The following is a 17,359-nucleotide window of genomic DNA, read 5'->3' as shown; positions in this document are numbered from 1 at the left end:
AAAAAAAAAAAAAAAAAAAAAAAAAGGCCCAGGTAAATACTTTATTTCTTGTTTTTCATGTGTATTCTTTATTTATTATTATAAAAGTAACTAAAACGTAAAAATTGAATCTTTTTTAGGTTAGATAAAGTAAAATGGATAATATTAATAATTTTTATGAAGTACACTCATGAGTAGTCTGTGCATTATGTAATTCAATACCATAATGTGTGCTGCACGTTTGTCATGTGATTTGCAATTTGTATGGCACAAATTGTAGTTAGACATGGTTCATAAGGCAATAAAACAATAAAAGTTATATATAAATAGAAATATAATTTTACAACCTATAAGCTAATTAGGATAAACATCTGTTACAATTTGCAGTCATTCCAGAAAGAAAATAGGGGAAACTTAGAATTATTTCCTAATTTTTTATGGTGGATACGAGGTCAGTAAAATCAGCCAACCTCATACAGAGTTAGGATAAAGAAAATTAGAAGTAAAATATAAAGGTTTTCTGGAAAAAAAATATTTCATATTTATTTAGGAGGCTTTAGGGGTTATGCAAAAATGACATTTGAAAATTTTCAGATGAAGAAAAGTATTCTTAATCTTATCATGAAATTTAGCTTGCACTCATGAATGGAAATAATATGAAGTGTAAATTATAAATAAAGTTTTTCATTGAACATTAACATGCTCTTTTCCACCTGCAGAAGGTAAACATTTAATGAACATTTCCTTTTTTTTTTGAGTTTATTAATTTATACCTATGAGACCCTAGAAAATTAGGTTGGGACCCTTGAAAATCTCACTGGGACTCATGAAAAACAAGTTGAGAGTTTGGAACCCTTCACGGTGGGACCCTAGTGAGAATCATGAAAACAAATCGTAATGATCTTTCTTAATAATTGATATTGTGAACACCTAATGAAAAATAAAAAGATAAGCACTAAGAATAAACAGAAAGAAAATGAAAAACACACAGTTATATTCATTTTTGTCAGAGTCCTCTATGAAAACATTCAAAAGGTATACAAATAGTATAAAGTGAGTTTAGTTTTCAGAAGTTACAACATAATGCATTACAGTAGACAAACCAAATCATCGAAAGACCTAATGAGAGCAAGCACACACACCAGTGGTGTGATGTAGATGGAGTGGGATGGAACTGCTAATAAGTAGAATTATTATAATATGTATTTAAAATATTTTCAAATTGGAATTTCTGTTAAAATTTATATAGTAATAACAGTAATTAATACTGAATGCATATTAATGCTGACTATTGTCCAAGTCAAATTAGGTAGATTTGCCTCTGAAATACTGAAGTAGTTCTTTATTGATTTTGATTTGATATTGTCAACAAAACGTATGGCTAAAAATTGTCGAATGTCCATGTGTTGCAGAGCATGTGTATCACTTCACTTACACATAATTCTCCTCTCTCTTGATTCATTGTGCAAATGTCAAGGAGCTCTTTCATATGAAAAAGACAACTGCCTTCATCATGGGGATTTATTCATGGGTACTACCTTTGCTGAAGAAATATGTACTTCTTTTTGAAGCTAAGGTGCCAAGACTAGATAGATTACATGAGAATCAATGGCAACTGTTGCTTGATTTTCTTACTTATTCTGTAAAACTGAAAAAGCTCAGTGTCTGCTCAAACAAGAAACTCCCAAAATGTGACTTATCTAATGAAGAAAGCCATCAAGCACAGAAGAACTTTGTTTTTTGGAAAAATGACACAAAGTCTATCGAAAAACCACTCTAGCTACAAGATTTTAGCTGATATATTATCCACTTTGAAGAGACCATACATCTGTGTGCCTGGATATTGCAAAGAAAGATGCTTTTGAACATTTTATTTTTACAAAGTGTTTTTTCTTCTCTTGATCCTGTTGTCCAACAGCATACTGAGACCTTTATTTGTCTCAACAAGCTCCCAAAATTGTCACTAAATGTTATCTAATAACAAAAAACAGTACAAAAGAAGAAGAATACCATAATTAAGTAGTCTTTTTTTTTATTGAGAATCTATATTTGAATCAATTTGTCCATTAAGGACTCACTCATGTTCTTGAACCTCTGCATTTGTCCTAGGCAAACCAGGTATTTCTGTATTGCCCAACACCCCTATTCACAAACCTAAGGGTGTCTGAGATGGAGAAATGTTTGGTTTTATATATATATGTATATATATATATTTTTTTTTTTCTATGTATGTATATAAGAAAAAAATACACCCTATGTGCACGAGCTGCATGAGAGGATGTTGTTTTTTGGAAGTAGACAGAGTGTGCCATCTGTTGGCTTGATAATTACCATTCCCACTTTTGCATGTATTTCCTTTTTTGACATAAGAACTGTCAGAAACAAGACTAATGTTATCACTAGATATCTTGGGTCTAATCAGTATGAGGATAATCTGTAGTTCTATTTTTCAATGTTTTGAGGTTCCCATTGCACTGTCCTGACATTGTTGTGTCAATCTGTGGGGACTACTTGAGTCTTTCTTTGGTTCTTCCTGAGAACCCACTACTTTGGCCAGTTGTGTGACTTACTGACCACTTTGATGTAGATGAAGAGGAGGGTTACTTCCTATAGAGCATGTCCTTTCATAACATGTGTCTGGGCTGCTCTCCCAAGTATCTTCCACTGTAGGATAAGGACATAGTATTTCTCCTACATGTTTATGCTACTTGTGTCCAATTGTTGTCTTCACAGGTTCAATACACCTTTTTGTCTGAGTTCCTATATAGAGCATTTCATCTGGAACACCAATTTTTATTCCATATCAAGTATTAAATCAATGGCAGAACTTTCAGCCAATCTGAATTGAAAAATAACCTGAATTCAGCACACTTTTTATAACTGGTTATGCACATTTCTTGAAAATCTGGATAAATAGAAATTAAGTAAGTTATGGTAGCACTTTAACATACTATAGAAAGTTTACCTAATCATATCACATCAGCTCATAACCTATTAAAATTGTTCTCAACTATCCCAAGCAAAGTTGCAAAATAAATATACAAAAATAAGAACACAAAAAATGTTAAATTACTAAATCCGTTTTGTAATTTTTAAAGTTTTGTATCTTATACTAATTATTTTGATGTAACTGATGAAATAATGTACTTCAGTTAAGTGATAAGATAGTATAATTTTTTGACAGTAATTATGAAAGTAAAATTATGAGTTATGAAAAATGTCATTGATCATTGGGACAGCTGTGGTACTTTTTTTTTTTTTCTACAATACACTAGTATGTTAGAGAAGCACAGTAGACTAAGACTTTAAAAGACTGTAATATCATGTCAGAGAGGAATATCGTATAATAGAATTGGAATAATATTAATAAATGGGATATGAAACACACGAAAAAAAGAAAGATAACAATTTTTGTACATCCAACTAACTAATAACATACTCTACCAACCTAGCATAGAAGTCAGCATAATCAAGACACTTCTCTTGAAAACTGTAAATAGTTGAATCAACAGGTTGAGAGTCTGACAAATGGATATCACACCTGTCTTTCTAACAAGAAAACTCAGGATCAAATTGTGTATCTGCCACACACAGCTCTCAGGGCTCCTCTGAAGATGGTAACATCTTAGCAGCTGAAACAGAAGGTGTAAAATAATTAATAAATTAGTATCTAATGCTTATAATAATACATTAGTATATGTATAAGTAATTGTAATTAGGTGATCATACAGGCTACTAACCTTGACAACAACACATATTGTACTTTTATATAGAAACAAACCCTTTACAAGCATTAAAATACTTTTTTTCTCTCAAAGCTACTGTTAAGATAGCAGAAGTCATGCGCGCTGGAGTTTCTAGAAGGATCATGACTTCTTGAGGAATCCCGCGAATGTCCCAGTGTTAGCTAGACACCCTCTTTTTTAGTATATAAGCCTGGCAAAGAAAGCCAGCGATAGGCAGAGAGATATGCAGATAGATTGAAGATAGAGATAATTGAGTCAAGCGAACAGTAGGCACCGTAAGTAAAGTGTGTGAACCACTGTGATTTATAGCGTGTGTTATAAAGGTTGTTAAGTTTAAAGTGACTGTGGAAATTCTGTGTATTACAAAGTTGTATAAAGAAAGAATAAACTAGTTTTAATTAAGAAAGGACTTGTATCCCTGAAGTTCCTCAGAAAGAATTTATACCTGAAATTAACAAACGAGCAGATACATAACACTACTAAAAACTATTATAATGAAGGCTAGATATAATTTAATCTCTCATGTTAACCACACTATGCTTGGAGGAGAAAGGTAATCACACAAGTAGTTTTTAACAATTATTTATTCAGCATTTTTCTGTATATAATGTTTTTTTTTTTATGAGAGCTTTAATTTCAGTCATAATGGATAAAGACATTGCATCTATGTGTCTACATCTTATTTGTGTATAATTGCTGTGACATAACTACAGTAGTTATAACAATGAGTAAGTATCACGAAAATGATAATGTTCCACATATTTGTCACCAGAAGTCAAATTTCAAGGTGGTGTCCAATTCATTTGCAGTACTGGTTTTGAAACTGGCATGTTACAGGCCTAATCCTAAAGATACAATATGTAATTGCTGTGTTATATTTCTCCTATAGTTAGAATGAGTATTTTCTACCCCTCCTATTCATAGGATTGGTATAATGTTCTTGTTTAAGTAGCTGATTTATGAAAGACATTAAAAAATTTTTGTGATCGACAAAATCAAGTGAAAAATGTTTCTCATAATTCATGTACTGAACTGAGATTACCAATGGTATCTTCATGAGGCCTAATATTCAGTGAAAATTTGATATATTTAATGTTGATTTTTGTGAGCAAAATCCTTAGATGAAATCTGTTTGGACATGTATTGACTGCTGAGATAAAAGTATATTTTATAGGATTACTAAAAACATTAATGATATGAAATTCAAAATTTTTACATAATTTTAAATAATTTTTTGTATTTTCAAAGATAGCCTTTAAAGAAGTAAAATAACAAAAATTAGAATTGAAAATGCATATGTGTTTAAAAAAAAAGTACTATTTTGTATAAAACAATGTACTGTTTATGATATTCTATTAAGTTAGTAAAATTTGATCTACAATTTTGAGGTTAGATGGGGAGGTATTGTTTTGTTTGGAGAGAAATCCATCACGTGTGGTTTATGAAGACAAGAGATTACTTTGCACTGCTCAGTCTGGACACTAAGAACAAGCTGTGCTCTTTAATCTTTGTAAAATAGAACACTTGTTACATTTAAGGTAGTAAGAATGATGAAATGTCATAGAAAAGTATCAAGAAAACTAACCTGCTGATTCTTTAGTTCTTCTATATAATGAACAGGTTAATTTAAGAATATAATTGCTATGTGGTGTTAAATAAATAAATAGATATAGGATATGAAAAATTAGAATTCACCAGTTTAATCCAGCTCACACTGTAACAACTGCTACTATTTCTTTGTATCCCAGTTGGCCTGAACAATCCTGACATTAGAAAAAAGGTCTCATTGACACTGGATATATCAAATATATAGTATGGTTGATATATTATTATACATTCTTTTTTGCTTTCACTGGGAAGTTATTGTTAATAAATTTAGTAACAACAAAAATATTTGTGTAGATAATAAAAGATAATTTAATATTTTATTAAAAAACTAAAAAAGAATAATTTGTTTTGCTGGAAGAAAATAGTATGTTTTATTATAATTTTGAATTAGAATAACAGTATTTACTATGGTTAATAGAGAATGGTATTTTCTTGTGGGATCATGGAAGAAGGTGTATAATAATGATAAATTAATATCGTATGTACAAATCTGAATATTTTTCATAATAAAAGAACTTGGATTAGTCTGTCAAAATTTTAAAAGAGTACTCTTCTGTTTGGGGAATAAAAATAAAAGATTTTCCAAAACTGTAAATGAGAAGAGATTATATGCGAGTTCTTTTTTCTAGAATATTAAAAGAACTTGTGTTATTTTCTCAAAACATTTAAAAGTGGACTCTTCTTTTGTGGAAGTAAAATTGAATAGATGACTGAGACAATAGATGAACAGATATTCTGGATTTGAGGACATATGTAGGTACAAGTTCTCTTTAGTTAGTGTATCATTCAAACATGGCCATTTGATTTCCATTTCAGCACCATGGTGGAAAGGGTGGATATGACATGAATGTTAAACCAGCATGGGATAAAGGTTACACAGGAAAAACTGTGGTAGTAACCATTTTGGATGATGGCATCCAGACTAACCATCCTGACCTGATCCAGAATTTTGTAAGTCAATACTTTGTTTATATTATAACCATTCTACCCAGAATTTAGAATTTAGACTGATATATTGATAGATAGTATACTAGGCATTCTTAATTTTTTATATTACATTAAAAAATTAGTGTAAACTTTCTAGAAATGAAACTTTTCTTCTTGTGTGTAGAGATGTAGGTTTACTTTGTGTCATGAAATTCAAATCAGGCACACTTGCCTCTGAAACAGTGAAAGTCTTTTTTGTTTGTTTGAACGTAAAATATCAACAAAACGTGACTCAGATTGTCTGAATGTCTCCTATGTATTTGCATATCACTTATCCCCAAAATTCTCAATTTTCCCATCTTCCGTGTGACTTATTGTACATGCTTCAGTTGAATCTACTAGCTCTAATTTTCTGTAAGTGAGATTGTTTTGTGGACAAGTCGTGCTATTTGTGTTGTCATGATGTCCTTTCAGATGACTATTTACACTATTATTGGACTTTATTTTCTTTTGTTGCAGCCCTTATTGATGCAAATTGCCTGTAGTGTGCAGGTTGAAATTGTCAGTGCATTCTCAGAATTGATTGTTGCATGTATTCATGTCATTTTATTATGGTATTACTGATATACTGTTTGTAAGAATGCTTTATTTGCATACCATTTACAATTTTCCTTTTTTAATGAAGGTCATTTTTGATCAGGCCTCATTGCATTTCATATATGCAGAGCTGGTTTTACCTGTCACAATGCTAGCCCTCATTCTAAACTTACTTGCTGGTCTAAATTTTCTCAATTTCTTTTGCTTTCAGGTGTGCTTTATATTTTTAATATTGAATCTATTTCAGTTATGCCTGAGGGTGCTTGTGTCATACGAGATGATTTCCATACTTGAAATTTTATTTATTTTTTCTCTTGATTTTGGGGTTGGGGTTAATTTTGGAAACTAGCTTTGTATATATATATTGCACACTATGATTTGGCTTGTTTTAAGATATTCTTTTTCTGAACCATTTTTTGTTGTTTTTATTCTCCTGATTCTTTTGCTCAGGATCACAGTATCTACTTTGACATACCTACATGTTTCACTGATATTTTATCTATTATTTGACTGTTATGTTCCACTGACGCTTTCATTTGTCAGTCAGTGTTAAAAGGTACTTTTTTTCCTTTGATGACCTCCATGCTTAAATATATATGTATTTTTAAGAAAAAGAATAAAAAATCATACTTCATTTTTGTCTTTGCAGGTCTTTTACTGTAACTTTTTCTTGTTTAGAGAAGCTTACCCACAGGAATTGATTAGGGTTTTAGCATCTTATTTTTGTTTTCTTTTATCATTCTATTCTAGAATCATGTATGTAATGTTCTTCTTTGGTGTAGCTTCCACTAGTGGGTCAGTGATAAGTTTATGGACTTCCAATGCTGAAATCCTGAATTGGGTTGCACATGCCACAAGCCTTGAAGCTCCCACATCTGGAATTGACTGATTCCAATGGGTAATGTTTACCTTTCACCTCTTTTTGTCAGTGTTCCACTTATATTTAGGGTTTTCATGGGTTACCTTCTTCTTCTTTCCTCCATATTTGGGTGTTTCCCATCTTCAGTTCTTTCCCTCCACACGTGGCTTCTTTGCTTTTGGGATCTTCAAGGGTGGGACACTGCTGTTTGTTTACCATCCACTGCTAATAGGGACTTACAGTCAGTTCTTTTTCTCCACCAGTCCATTTTATGAGGCCACTCCTGTACATTTAGTATCATGTGGGGTATCTGTCATGATATATAAAATTTTTATTTTAGTTGCTCTTTTCTTTCATTCTGAAATATTATCATCTTTATTCATTTTATATGTCAGCACCTTCGTGTCCTTTACCTGTCGTACTTACAGATTTTCTTCATTTGTTTTGTATGCTCTGCTGATTGGAGTTTTGGATTCATTAGTCTCACCTCAATCACTTCTTGGGTCTTCCCTGTTTTAATATGTGGTCTTTGATCACATTTGGGTAAGCTGTTTCTGCATGATTGAGAAAAATGCCCACGGTACACGTTCTTATCTTCGTTTTTTTCACCACGTGATTTGGTATCAGTTTTGTGCCTTGACCTTTGGACTTGTTTCGATTCCATATGACTTTTGTGGGATGGTCTGCATTTTACTTGACTTCCACATTTTGGGGGATTTTAACTATACCATTCATGTCTAGCTTCCATTATCTCCTTCCAAATGGGGGTTGTCTTAACATACTCATCTACTCCTTCCACAGTCAGCTCGGGTAGTTGGATTTTCCAGTTGGATAAGTTTTTCCTCACATTGTAGTCTCTTAGGGGGTGTGTATTTTTAAACACCCCCCTCCATTGGGACCATCCATTATTTTCCTTGAATGAATTTGAAGTTTTTTTGTTATCTGAACCTTTACTTTGAGTTTTCCTTTTAATTTTCATCCTTCCCTCTTAGTGTATATGTGATGATATTTGAACTTTATCCCACGATGTAATGTTTACTGCTTTCTTCCCATCTTCTTGATTGTTTCTCTTTCCTGATGCTCATCTCCAAAGGTGGGGTGTGTGGTTCGATCAGTAGGAGGCTTCAGGACAATGATCTACAGACAGAAGGCCTCATCCCTTTCAAACTTGGGCACTTCTGCCAGTCCAAGGTGCTTTATTTCACTCTCTTCCTCCTGTCTGTATTTGACTAATTCTGTTTCCTTTTCACTTTTTGACAGTGGTGGCATATATCCCTCACCAAAGGGACACTTATTCTTGTTCTCTTTGTGGTATACAGTGGATTTCCTTTTTTGAACCCACACACTTGACATGCGTTTCCTGGATGGTTGTGTTGTAGATGCTTTGTACTCATTGCTAATTGACTTTTCAGTCCTGACACCCTTTCTCTTTCGGAATGACCTCCTCATCTTCCTAATTTTTGGTGGCTCTGCTTCCTGTGTGTTGCTTCTCCTCATGAAGTTTTTGAATCTTTTATCACTTCTCTTTTGTTTTTGGACTCTGGTTCATTTACCACTTGCCCTGGCTGTCATTAAGTTCAGACAGATTTACATCCAGTTTTGATTTTCAAGTTTTTGATTTATCAAATCCCAGATCTGCTCAGTTGGGTTGAGATCAGGGTTCTGTGAGGGCCATTGCATCATTTGAATGACACCAGCAGCTTCTTTCTTAGCTAAGTAATTTCTGCATAGGTTGGATGAGTGTTTGAGGTCATTATCATCTTGGTAGTAGAGTCCTTTACCAATAATACACAAACCATTGGGTATACCATGAAGGATCAGTATCTGATGGTACTTGCACTGGTCCATTATGCCATCAATTTTGCAAATACCTCCTGTTGCTTTAGCAGAAAAACACCCCCCAAACCAACACACTGCCTCCCCCTTGCTTCATGGTAGGTGCTATGCATTGAGGTAAGTATTTTTCACCTTTCTTCTGTCGGACGTGCAACCTACGTTTTGAGCCAAATATTTCAAACTTGGACTCATCTGTCCATAACACCCTTTTCCAATCACCAACAGTCCAGTTTTTGTGCTTTTATGGAAATTTCAGTCACTTGACAATATTTGGAGATCGAAGTAAAGGTTTTTTTAACCGCTACACGACCAAATATTCCATTCTTATTGAGTCTTCTTGATACTATAGATCTGGAAACTTTTCTGTCATTTGGTACATGGTCACTTATCTCATGCTTGAGATCAGTGGTAGTCTTTCTTCTGTCTCGAAGGCTGCATAAACGAAGATACTTAACATCAGTATCATTGAGTTTAAGTGTTTTGCCTCTTCCTTTCCTATTTTCAAATTTATTTGTCTTGGTCTCATGATTTAGGATTTATTTAACAGTGTTTGGAGAGCATTTCAAGTCTGCAGCAATTTGTCAGAGGGTTCAACTAGCATAACATAAAGCTTTTATGCAAACTGTCTGCTCTACTGACAATTCTCTACACTTTTTGGGCCGTAGCATGACAACAAAACTTGATATATATAGTGTTAAACACTATTTTTATCAAGGTTTATTTGTGGAGTGATATTAAATTGATTTCTTCTAGCATATACCATTACCATATGCTAGCTCCTTGCTAGCTTCTTTCTATATAGTTAAGACACTGCATGGGGTACCATGAAAGCTATTTCAGACCATAAGTTTTATCAGTATATTCATTCAAGCAGAACCCTTATGATATGCCCTTGGTACAAATATATGGGAATTCTAAAGAATGATAAGTAATCTCATCCTGGCTCATTCAGTTGTCAACAAGGATCAGTGAAGCATTACCATAGTGTTGAAATTTACATTCTGTAATGGTTTGTTTGTTTGTTTTTAATTATGCACAAAGCTACACAAGGGCTATCTGTGCTCTGCCCACCATAGGTATCGAAACCCGGTTTCTAGCGTTGTAAGTCCAGACATACCGCTGTGCCACTGAGGGGCTCTGTAATGGCTTGGAAGAATTAGCCCCATAAAATGGAAAAAATGACAAAATATTCTCTCGACCTAGCACTTTTGCACCGTACTGTTTGTGTGTGTATTAATAAGAACAGCAGCAAAAAAACTACCAGTAGGAATTCTCGTAAGATACATATAGCTCTGTGCTAGTCCTAGGGGTCCTGTTAGTTTGGCTGTGTTCTGACTTCCTAGCCATTACAGATATGGATGAAGAGGGGCTACTGTCTCTGGAGTATGTACTTTCATGATATGTATCTGGACTGCTTCCCTGAGAACCATCCACTGCAGGAGTAGGACATAGTATTCCTCCAATCTGTTTATTCCATCGTCAATATACCATTGTTAAATTTACTAGTGCTGTACACTGTTACTGCTCACAAAACAGACCTCTGTGCCACAAGAGTGTCTTGGGCAAAGAAGTACCCTGCTCAGAAGAATGCCTTCCATCTGAGTGATCTTTAGGCCCATTCTTTTTTTCTATAAGGTTGGTCTGCTCCATTCATTCTTTCTGGACCTAAGTTCTAACAATTTTTTTCATGTTCTGGTTGCAATTTTTATTGTAGTCTACATAGCTTAATTTTCTGCTCAGTAGTTGTGTTTTTTTGGACTTTCAGTATCTTAAAGGTATATTTGTCTGATTTGAATTTAACATTTTCAGGATTAAAATGATTTTCAAGCAGTCACTTAACTCTGAAATACCTCTTCTCCCAACTCCTCACAACCAAGTATTCATCATGACTAAAACTTTGAAATAAATCTAACTTATGGTTATGTAAGATCCATTGACACCTGCACAGTAAATAATGTGGAAAATGGAAGAGTGGAGTATTATGGGTGACATATTTGTTATACAAGTATTTAAAGGACATTCAGAAATTTTAACTACATGTTTTATTGACAGCATGAGTTCAAACTCAACAAGGAAAAGCTTTTGGTAAGTTAGAGGTAAGTACCAGTTTGAAATTCATTTGAATTCTAAAAATGAAAAACTAATTGGATGCTGTATTGTTACAAAAAGGGATATTTGAAAAATGTACTTGCAGTATAATTAGGAATCATGAAATTGTTAGTAATTTACAAAACACTATTCAGTTGTGTGGGTTGACACCAAATTTTAAATAAGCAACTTTTTAAATTGTAGGAAATGATGAAAGAAAATGGCTGAGTGTCTAATATAAATATGTGGAATATAATAGTTTGTTCATATTAGGTGAAAGAAATATAGTCTTTTTAAAATCTTGCATTTTGAAATGGATAAATTAAAACTTATTTAAATGGTAAATGAACAGGATTGTGAAGTTTATAAGTGTTGGAAAGTTACCTGTAAAATAAAAGATATTGAAATTTATCAAAATGAAAAAAAGTGGTCAGGAAAGCTGATATGAAGGTTCAGAGGGATTATGATAGTACTTTAGCTCAATACACTAAATTTGAGTATTTTTTATGCTTTAATTTTACTATAAAAGAAGTTATAAGTGAAATTTATCTGAAAGTCATTCTAAAACTATTCTTATTATATAAAAAAGAAACACAACTAAAGTGATAACGTATTATTTTACTTGCATTTTACATAATTGAGAAGAACATATACCAAATCTGATTAGTTTGCTTAAATGTGATGCTTAGCTTTCTTTAACTTCTATTATTGTTGAAAAAGGTGTTGGTAGTAAAACTTGGGAACTTTTCGAGAGTAGAGTTAACCATGACATGATTAATTCCAAAAGTTTGAAGAAACTGAGTAGGGAGTTGTGATGTGTTGAGGACATTGTGAAAGTTTCTTTTGACTGAGAGGTTCCTCATGTAATAACTTTCTTTTTTTTTTTTAAATGAAGAGATGTGTTAGATTTATTAGATTGATTTGTGTTGTCAGCAAGATTGTTAGAAAAGCACCATGAAAATAGTATTTCCCAATCAATAAGCATGGTTTCAGGATTTGTTTTTTAAGCTTGTCAATTATTTGGAAATTTTTGATAGTTTTTCTGTTTTGAATGAGGACATCCAGATAGATGCCTTATTATATAAGGCTTTGATTTTAACAGAAGTTGGTGAAATATTTAAGCTAATTAGATTTATTGGTAGAAACAGGTGAATGGAAATAAAATGAGCAAATGTTTGATGGTGAGAATGCAACTTCTGGTTTGCCTCGGGGGTTTATTTGGTTAATTATAAATGTTGATAACTCGGATAATTCTGTGGGTCATAATATTTGTAGATAATATGAGTGGAAAGAACCATTTAATTACATATGGTAGGATCCTTAATTTTATGTTAAAAAAGAGAAGGGTTTAATTACAATCATGATTGTTGGTAAAAGTTTGAAATTAAACTTTTGCTGAACCTTCAACTGTGGTAAAGATGAGTTAATAAATTTTTGGAACTTAAGATTTGAAATTAACAATATTATTGTAATTTTTCAAAATTGAAAAGGCATACTACTAAAATGATGCTTAGTTAAAAAACTAACTTGGATTATTTTTTCTGGGGTGTATAATTACTAAAGGTAATATAAATTAGGTTTCTGAAATATATGTTTAAGAGGAGAGGAATAGGGATGACAATGTTGTAAATAGACACTTTAATAATGGGTGGTATGTAGCTTTGGAAGTACAGATCCACATGTTGTCTGTGTAGAATGATTTATGCTTTATTTCATATATGCAATTGTAAAGCCAAGTTGAGTGGTTGCCTTGAAAGCCAAGTGGCCTTTTGTAACTTTGCTTCTTATTGTGTCAGGATCTAAGAAACTCAAAATTCATAACAACAAAGCAAAAGGATAAAACAAAAGTGTATAATTATGCATAATATTAAAACTCGTGACTTTAAAGATATGCTGAAGTTGATGACTACTGTAAGGGTAAACCTATTTGAAGGCATAATATTGCTGTGCACTAAGCTTTTTGTGGTTATGCGTTTGAAAGTTGGATGCAGTATTAGTATATTTCTGTCTTATGTTTTAAACAGGATCATCTGGCAAGCTTGGATATCAATGGTGGGGACAGTGATCCAATGCCTCAGAATGATGCAAACAACAAGTAAAGCTTAATTTTTTCTTACCCACATGGTATTAAAAACACAATTTATTTATTAATTAATACTTTAAGTACAGTTTCAGTCCATTACTATAATTCTGAATTTACTATGTGTATCTTCACAAAGTGTGGCAAGCTGTTAGAAGTCTAAGTATTAGAAGTCTATTGTACACAAAAAATAAGTTTTTTTTCAATAAAGTAATTTTACTGAAGATTTGTCTTTGAATTTCTGAAGCCTTTAATGAGTCAGTCTAAGTGAAAGATGATTTTCATGTTAAGAACAAAATACTTCTATTTATCTTACAGTTTTTCATATTTTATTTGCATAAACTCTACAACCATCTCTATGAATATCAAGTTTTTTTCTTTGGTAAATCTTTATATTTTATCTCTTATTTTGTCTACCCTAAGAATAATGTAGCAAAATCATCATTGTACAGTGAAATAAGAAGTTGAAAAATATGAAATACAATGAATAATGCCATTTTTCTTTTGGAATTGCAGTGACTGCAGTATTAAACACAAATAACTTCCAAGTTACAGTTTCAACCACAAACGTTTTCATTTTTAAATGTATGGTTTTATTGTTGTCCTTTGTAGTTGTAGTCATCGAACTCACATAAAAAGCAATAAACCACAGTAGGATCTCATTAGCTCTAGTCCTGTTACATAAGATGGAGTTAGAGTAACTTGAAAAGTTTTATTTTACTATAGTTTTATTAGGTTAAGTTGATAAGTTTATAATTTTTATATTTTATTTACTTTTGTTAAAAACTATATAATAACAAATAAAGAGCGTACATAAAAAGCAATTTCTAGGACTCAACTCATATTTGAACTGTTTGTATTTGAGTAAAAATAATTGTTCTCCCCTAAGCCTCATTCCAAAACTACTATAATTTATCTGGTTTTCTAAATAAGCAATAAGTAGGTTAAAGTTCGTTAGATGTTCAGAGTAGGATTACAAAGTTTGTGCATCAAACAACTATTGTAATGAGAAAATGTAATGAGCCTTATATAGAGGAGTATCTGCTCTTTTTATTGGTTTAAACATCTCCATTAGCCATGTAAGTTGATTAGCAAACAATCTGTAAAGAAAGAGAGAGGGGGTAGGGACTTTACTAATAGGTTTGACAAATGTATTGATATCTCAATAAGTCAAGAGGTTGAAACTTTATATTCTTGCTTGTAATTATGTTTAATTTGTGTTTGGAAAATGTAGAAGACTATCATTTTAGCTAGAAAATTCTGATGATGAGATTTCGGAGATCATACACAGCATGTGACACAAAAATATGAAGAATGATAATTTATTTAAATATATCTTTATATCAGTTAATATAAAAATATGAATTATAAGTTTCATTTTCATGCCAAGTTTATTGACATACATTGATAACAAAGTTGTTTAATTATATTTTGAACGTAAAACTGTAAAAGATCATGACGTGCACTTTGACCCAGTTGCAGTGATAGAGTTAAGATCTGTTTAAATCAGAACCCATAATAAAAATGTGCTATTTTTAAATAAATATTACAGAGGTATTTGTTTCTTAGTGTTTTTAGCTTTTAGCTATTTTTCTTTTCTTATTTATATTTACAAAAGTTATAGTACACATAAAAAGCACTGCTACACTGCATGCAGGACAGAAAATGCACACTAATGTTTGAATACTTTTTCCTGCAAAATTTCTGATTACTGAACTCTCAGCATCTTTTAGTGGTGCACCATAAGGATGTGAATGTAGGGATACTTTGTAGTAAGTAGCTACATACATTATGTGATCATTGCCATTTGCATTGACTTAATTCTTGTTGCTGAGTGAAATCTGTTGACAAAATTACTTGACAACATGTGTTAATTGAGTGTTTGTGGTTTACTGATTGAAAATATACTTTGATTTCTTAAGTCAATTTATTTGTACAGTATTATCTACAGAATTTTACGCACAGCAAAAAATATATTATCTTGCTAGTTAGCTGCGAATGCATTTGTAAATCAATGGTAGAACACATAGAAAGATGGTGATATTTAATAATAAGCTTTGTATATGTTTCACTTCTTACCTTCTACAGCAATTCTGATTTTGTAGCCAAGGATCCATATTTTTCCATATATATATATATAAATGTCACTTTTACCTGAATCCAACATGTCAAAATTATGTGTTTGCAACCTGAGGGAAAAATGATAATTGAAAGTTTTTATTGTGAGTAATATTTATATTAACTGTATTAAGTAAATAACCATATTAAGACAGTATTTTTAAGATTAGTAAATCATAAATTATCTATAGTACAACACATACCCTCTGCATATTTTGACACCTTAACCATAAAAATGCTAATTTCATCGTGCAGAAATCACGATCTTCAGAGATTTGATATTTGTACACACTCACATTTGAAACAAAATAATTTTACAATGTGCTAAACCAATATTTGTAGGAATGTGATTGATAAATTACAACTTAAACACTTAGATGTCCAATGAATTTCAAAGACCGAGTAATTCAATTACATCTCTCTCCTTGTAGCAGAGCTTCACAGCTTCATTGTTTGTTTTTTTGTGTGTTATAATATGTTGTGAAATTATATAAAATTGAAAATACACTTTCCCAGTAAAAAAAATAAAATATAATTTGGATTACAAATGGATAAATAAAGAGTTATGGGATAATTCATGAATATGGAGAGTTTTATCATTCAAGTATAAAAAGGAAAAAGAAAAAAATGTTTTTAATCCTAAGGGCGTAATTATTTTTTATATTGAGAAATTCTCATTCAAATGAACTTCATAGCTATTTAAAAAACAATAACCTTACAGGATAAGGAAAGAGATCACTGTATCTTTTGAAGATTCAGTAAATTTCTCATTAATATTTAAACATTAGTCCCTAAAGTTTACTAAGTTAATAATCCATAATTTTAATGCAAACAATCTCTGCTAAATAGTACATTTATGACAAAAATATTTGTTTGTAATACTAACCTCCTAGACTTACCTCAGGCTTACCTTAGGCTTTTGTAACAATAAATTACTCAAATTCTCAGTCTGATTTTTTACTGAGAATGTCAGAAACTTGTAATCTTCTAATTTGCTTATATTATAATAAATTTTTCTATTTGTAATAGCAAAATAACTTATGTAGATAATATATCAGTTTTAACTGTATATTATTAGTTTCAATACTTCAGTTCAAAACAAAACTTTATGAGCAAGATTGGTATTAAAAAAAAGTTAAGTATACATATTATATATATAGCTTTTATTTCACTGAATCATGCATGCTCTTTTGAATACTCATACTGAGGTCTTGGGTGTTGCTAGCTGTGAAGGGGATGCTGCTACTTTACAAAATAATTTAGTTCATTTAGTGAGTTGAGCAAATAAATGGAAAATGGATTTTAATTATAATAAATGCAAGATAATGTATGTGGGTTATCAGAATTTGAATTATAAAAATAATTTGAGTGGGAATAACCTTAACATTGTCATGAAAGAAAGGGATCTTGGTGTAATAGTTGACCAGTCTCTAAAGCCATCCAACCAGTGTGCTGTTGATTATAGATGGATAGTGGCTGGTAGGTCTTTTAATACAGATGGATAGTGGCTGGTAGGTCTTT

At 31.7% G+C, this 17,359-nt stretch overlaps 1 protein-coding gene across 1 annotated transcript in view; it reads left to right on the top strand.

Moving 5' to 3' along the window:
- LOC106460561 (furin-like protease 2) overlaps window positions 1-17,359 on the top strand; it is a 112,277-nt gene that overhangs the window by 11,745 nt on the left and 83,173 nt on the right. The window contains exons 6-7 of the mRNA XM_013920278.2: window positions 6,150-6,284; window positions 13,665-13,735. Coding sequence (XP_013775732.1) covers window positions 6,150-6,284; window positions 13,665-13,735 — 206 coding nt within the window. The remainder of the gene's footprint in view (window positions 1-6,149; window positions 6,285-13,664; window positions 13,736-17,359) is intronic.

The sequence above is a fragment of the Limulus polyphemus genome, unplaced genomic scaffold, assembly GCF_000517525.1.
Source record: "Limulus polyphemus unplaced genomic scaffold, Limulus_polyphemus-2.1.2 Scaffold795, whole genome shotgun sequence".
Lineage (NCBI taxonomy): Eukaryota > Metazoa > Arthropoda > Merostomata > Xiphosura > Limulidae > Limulus > Limulus polyphemus.
The sequence above is the reverse complement of the archived record's forward strand: the minus strand, read 5'-3'. Positions and strand labels throughout refer to the sequence as shown.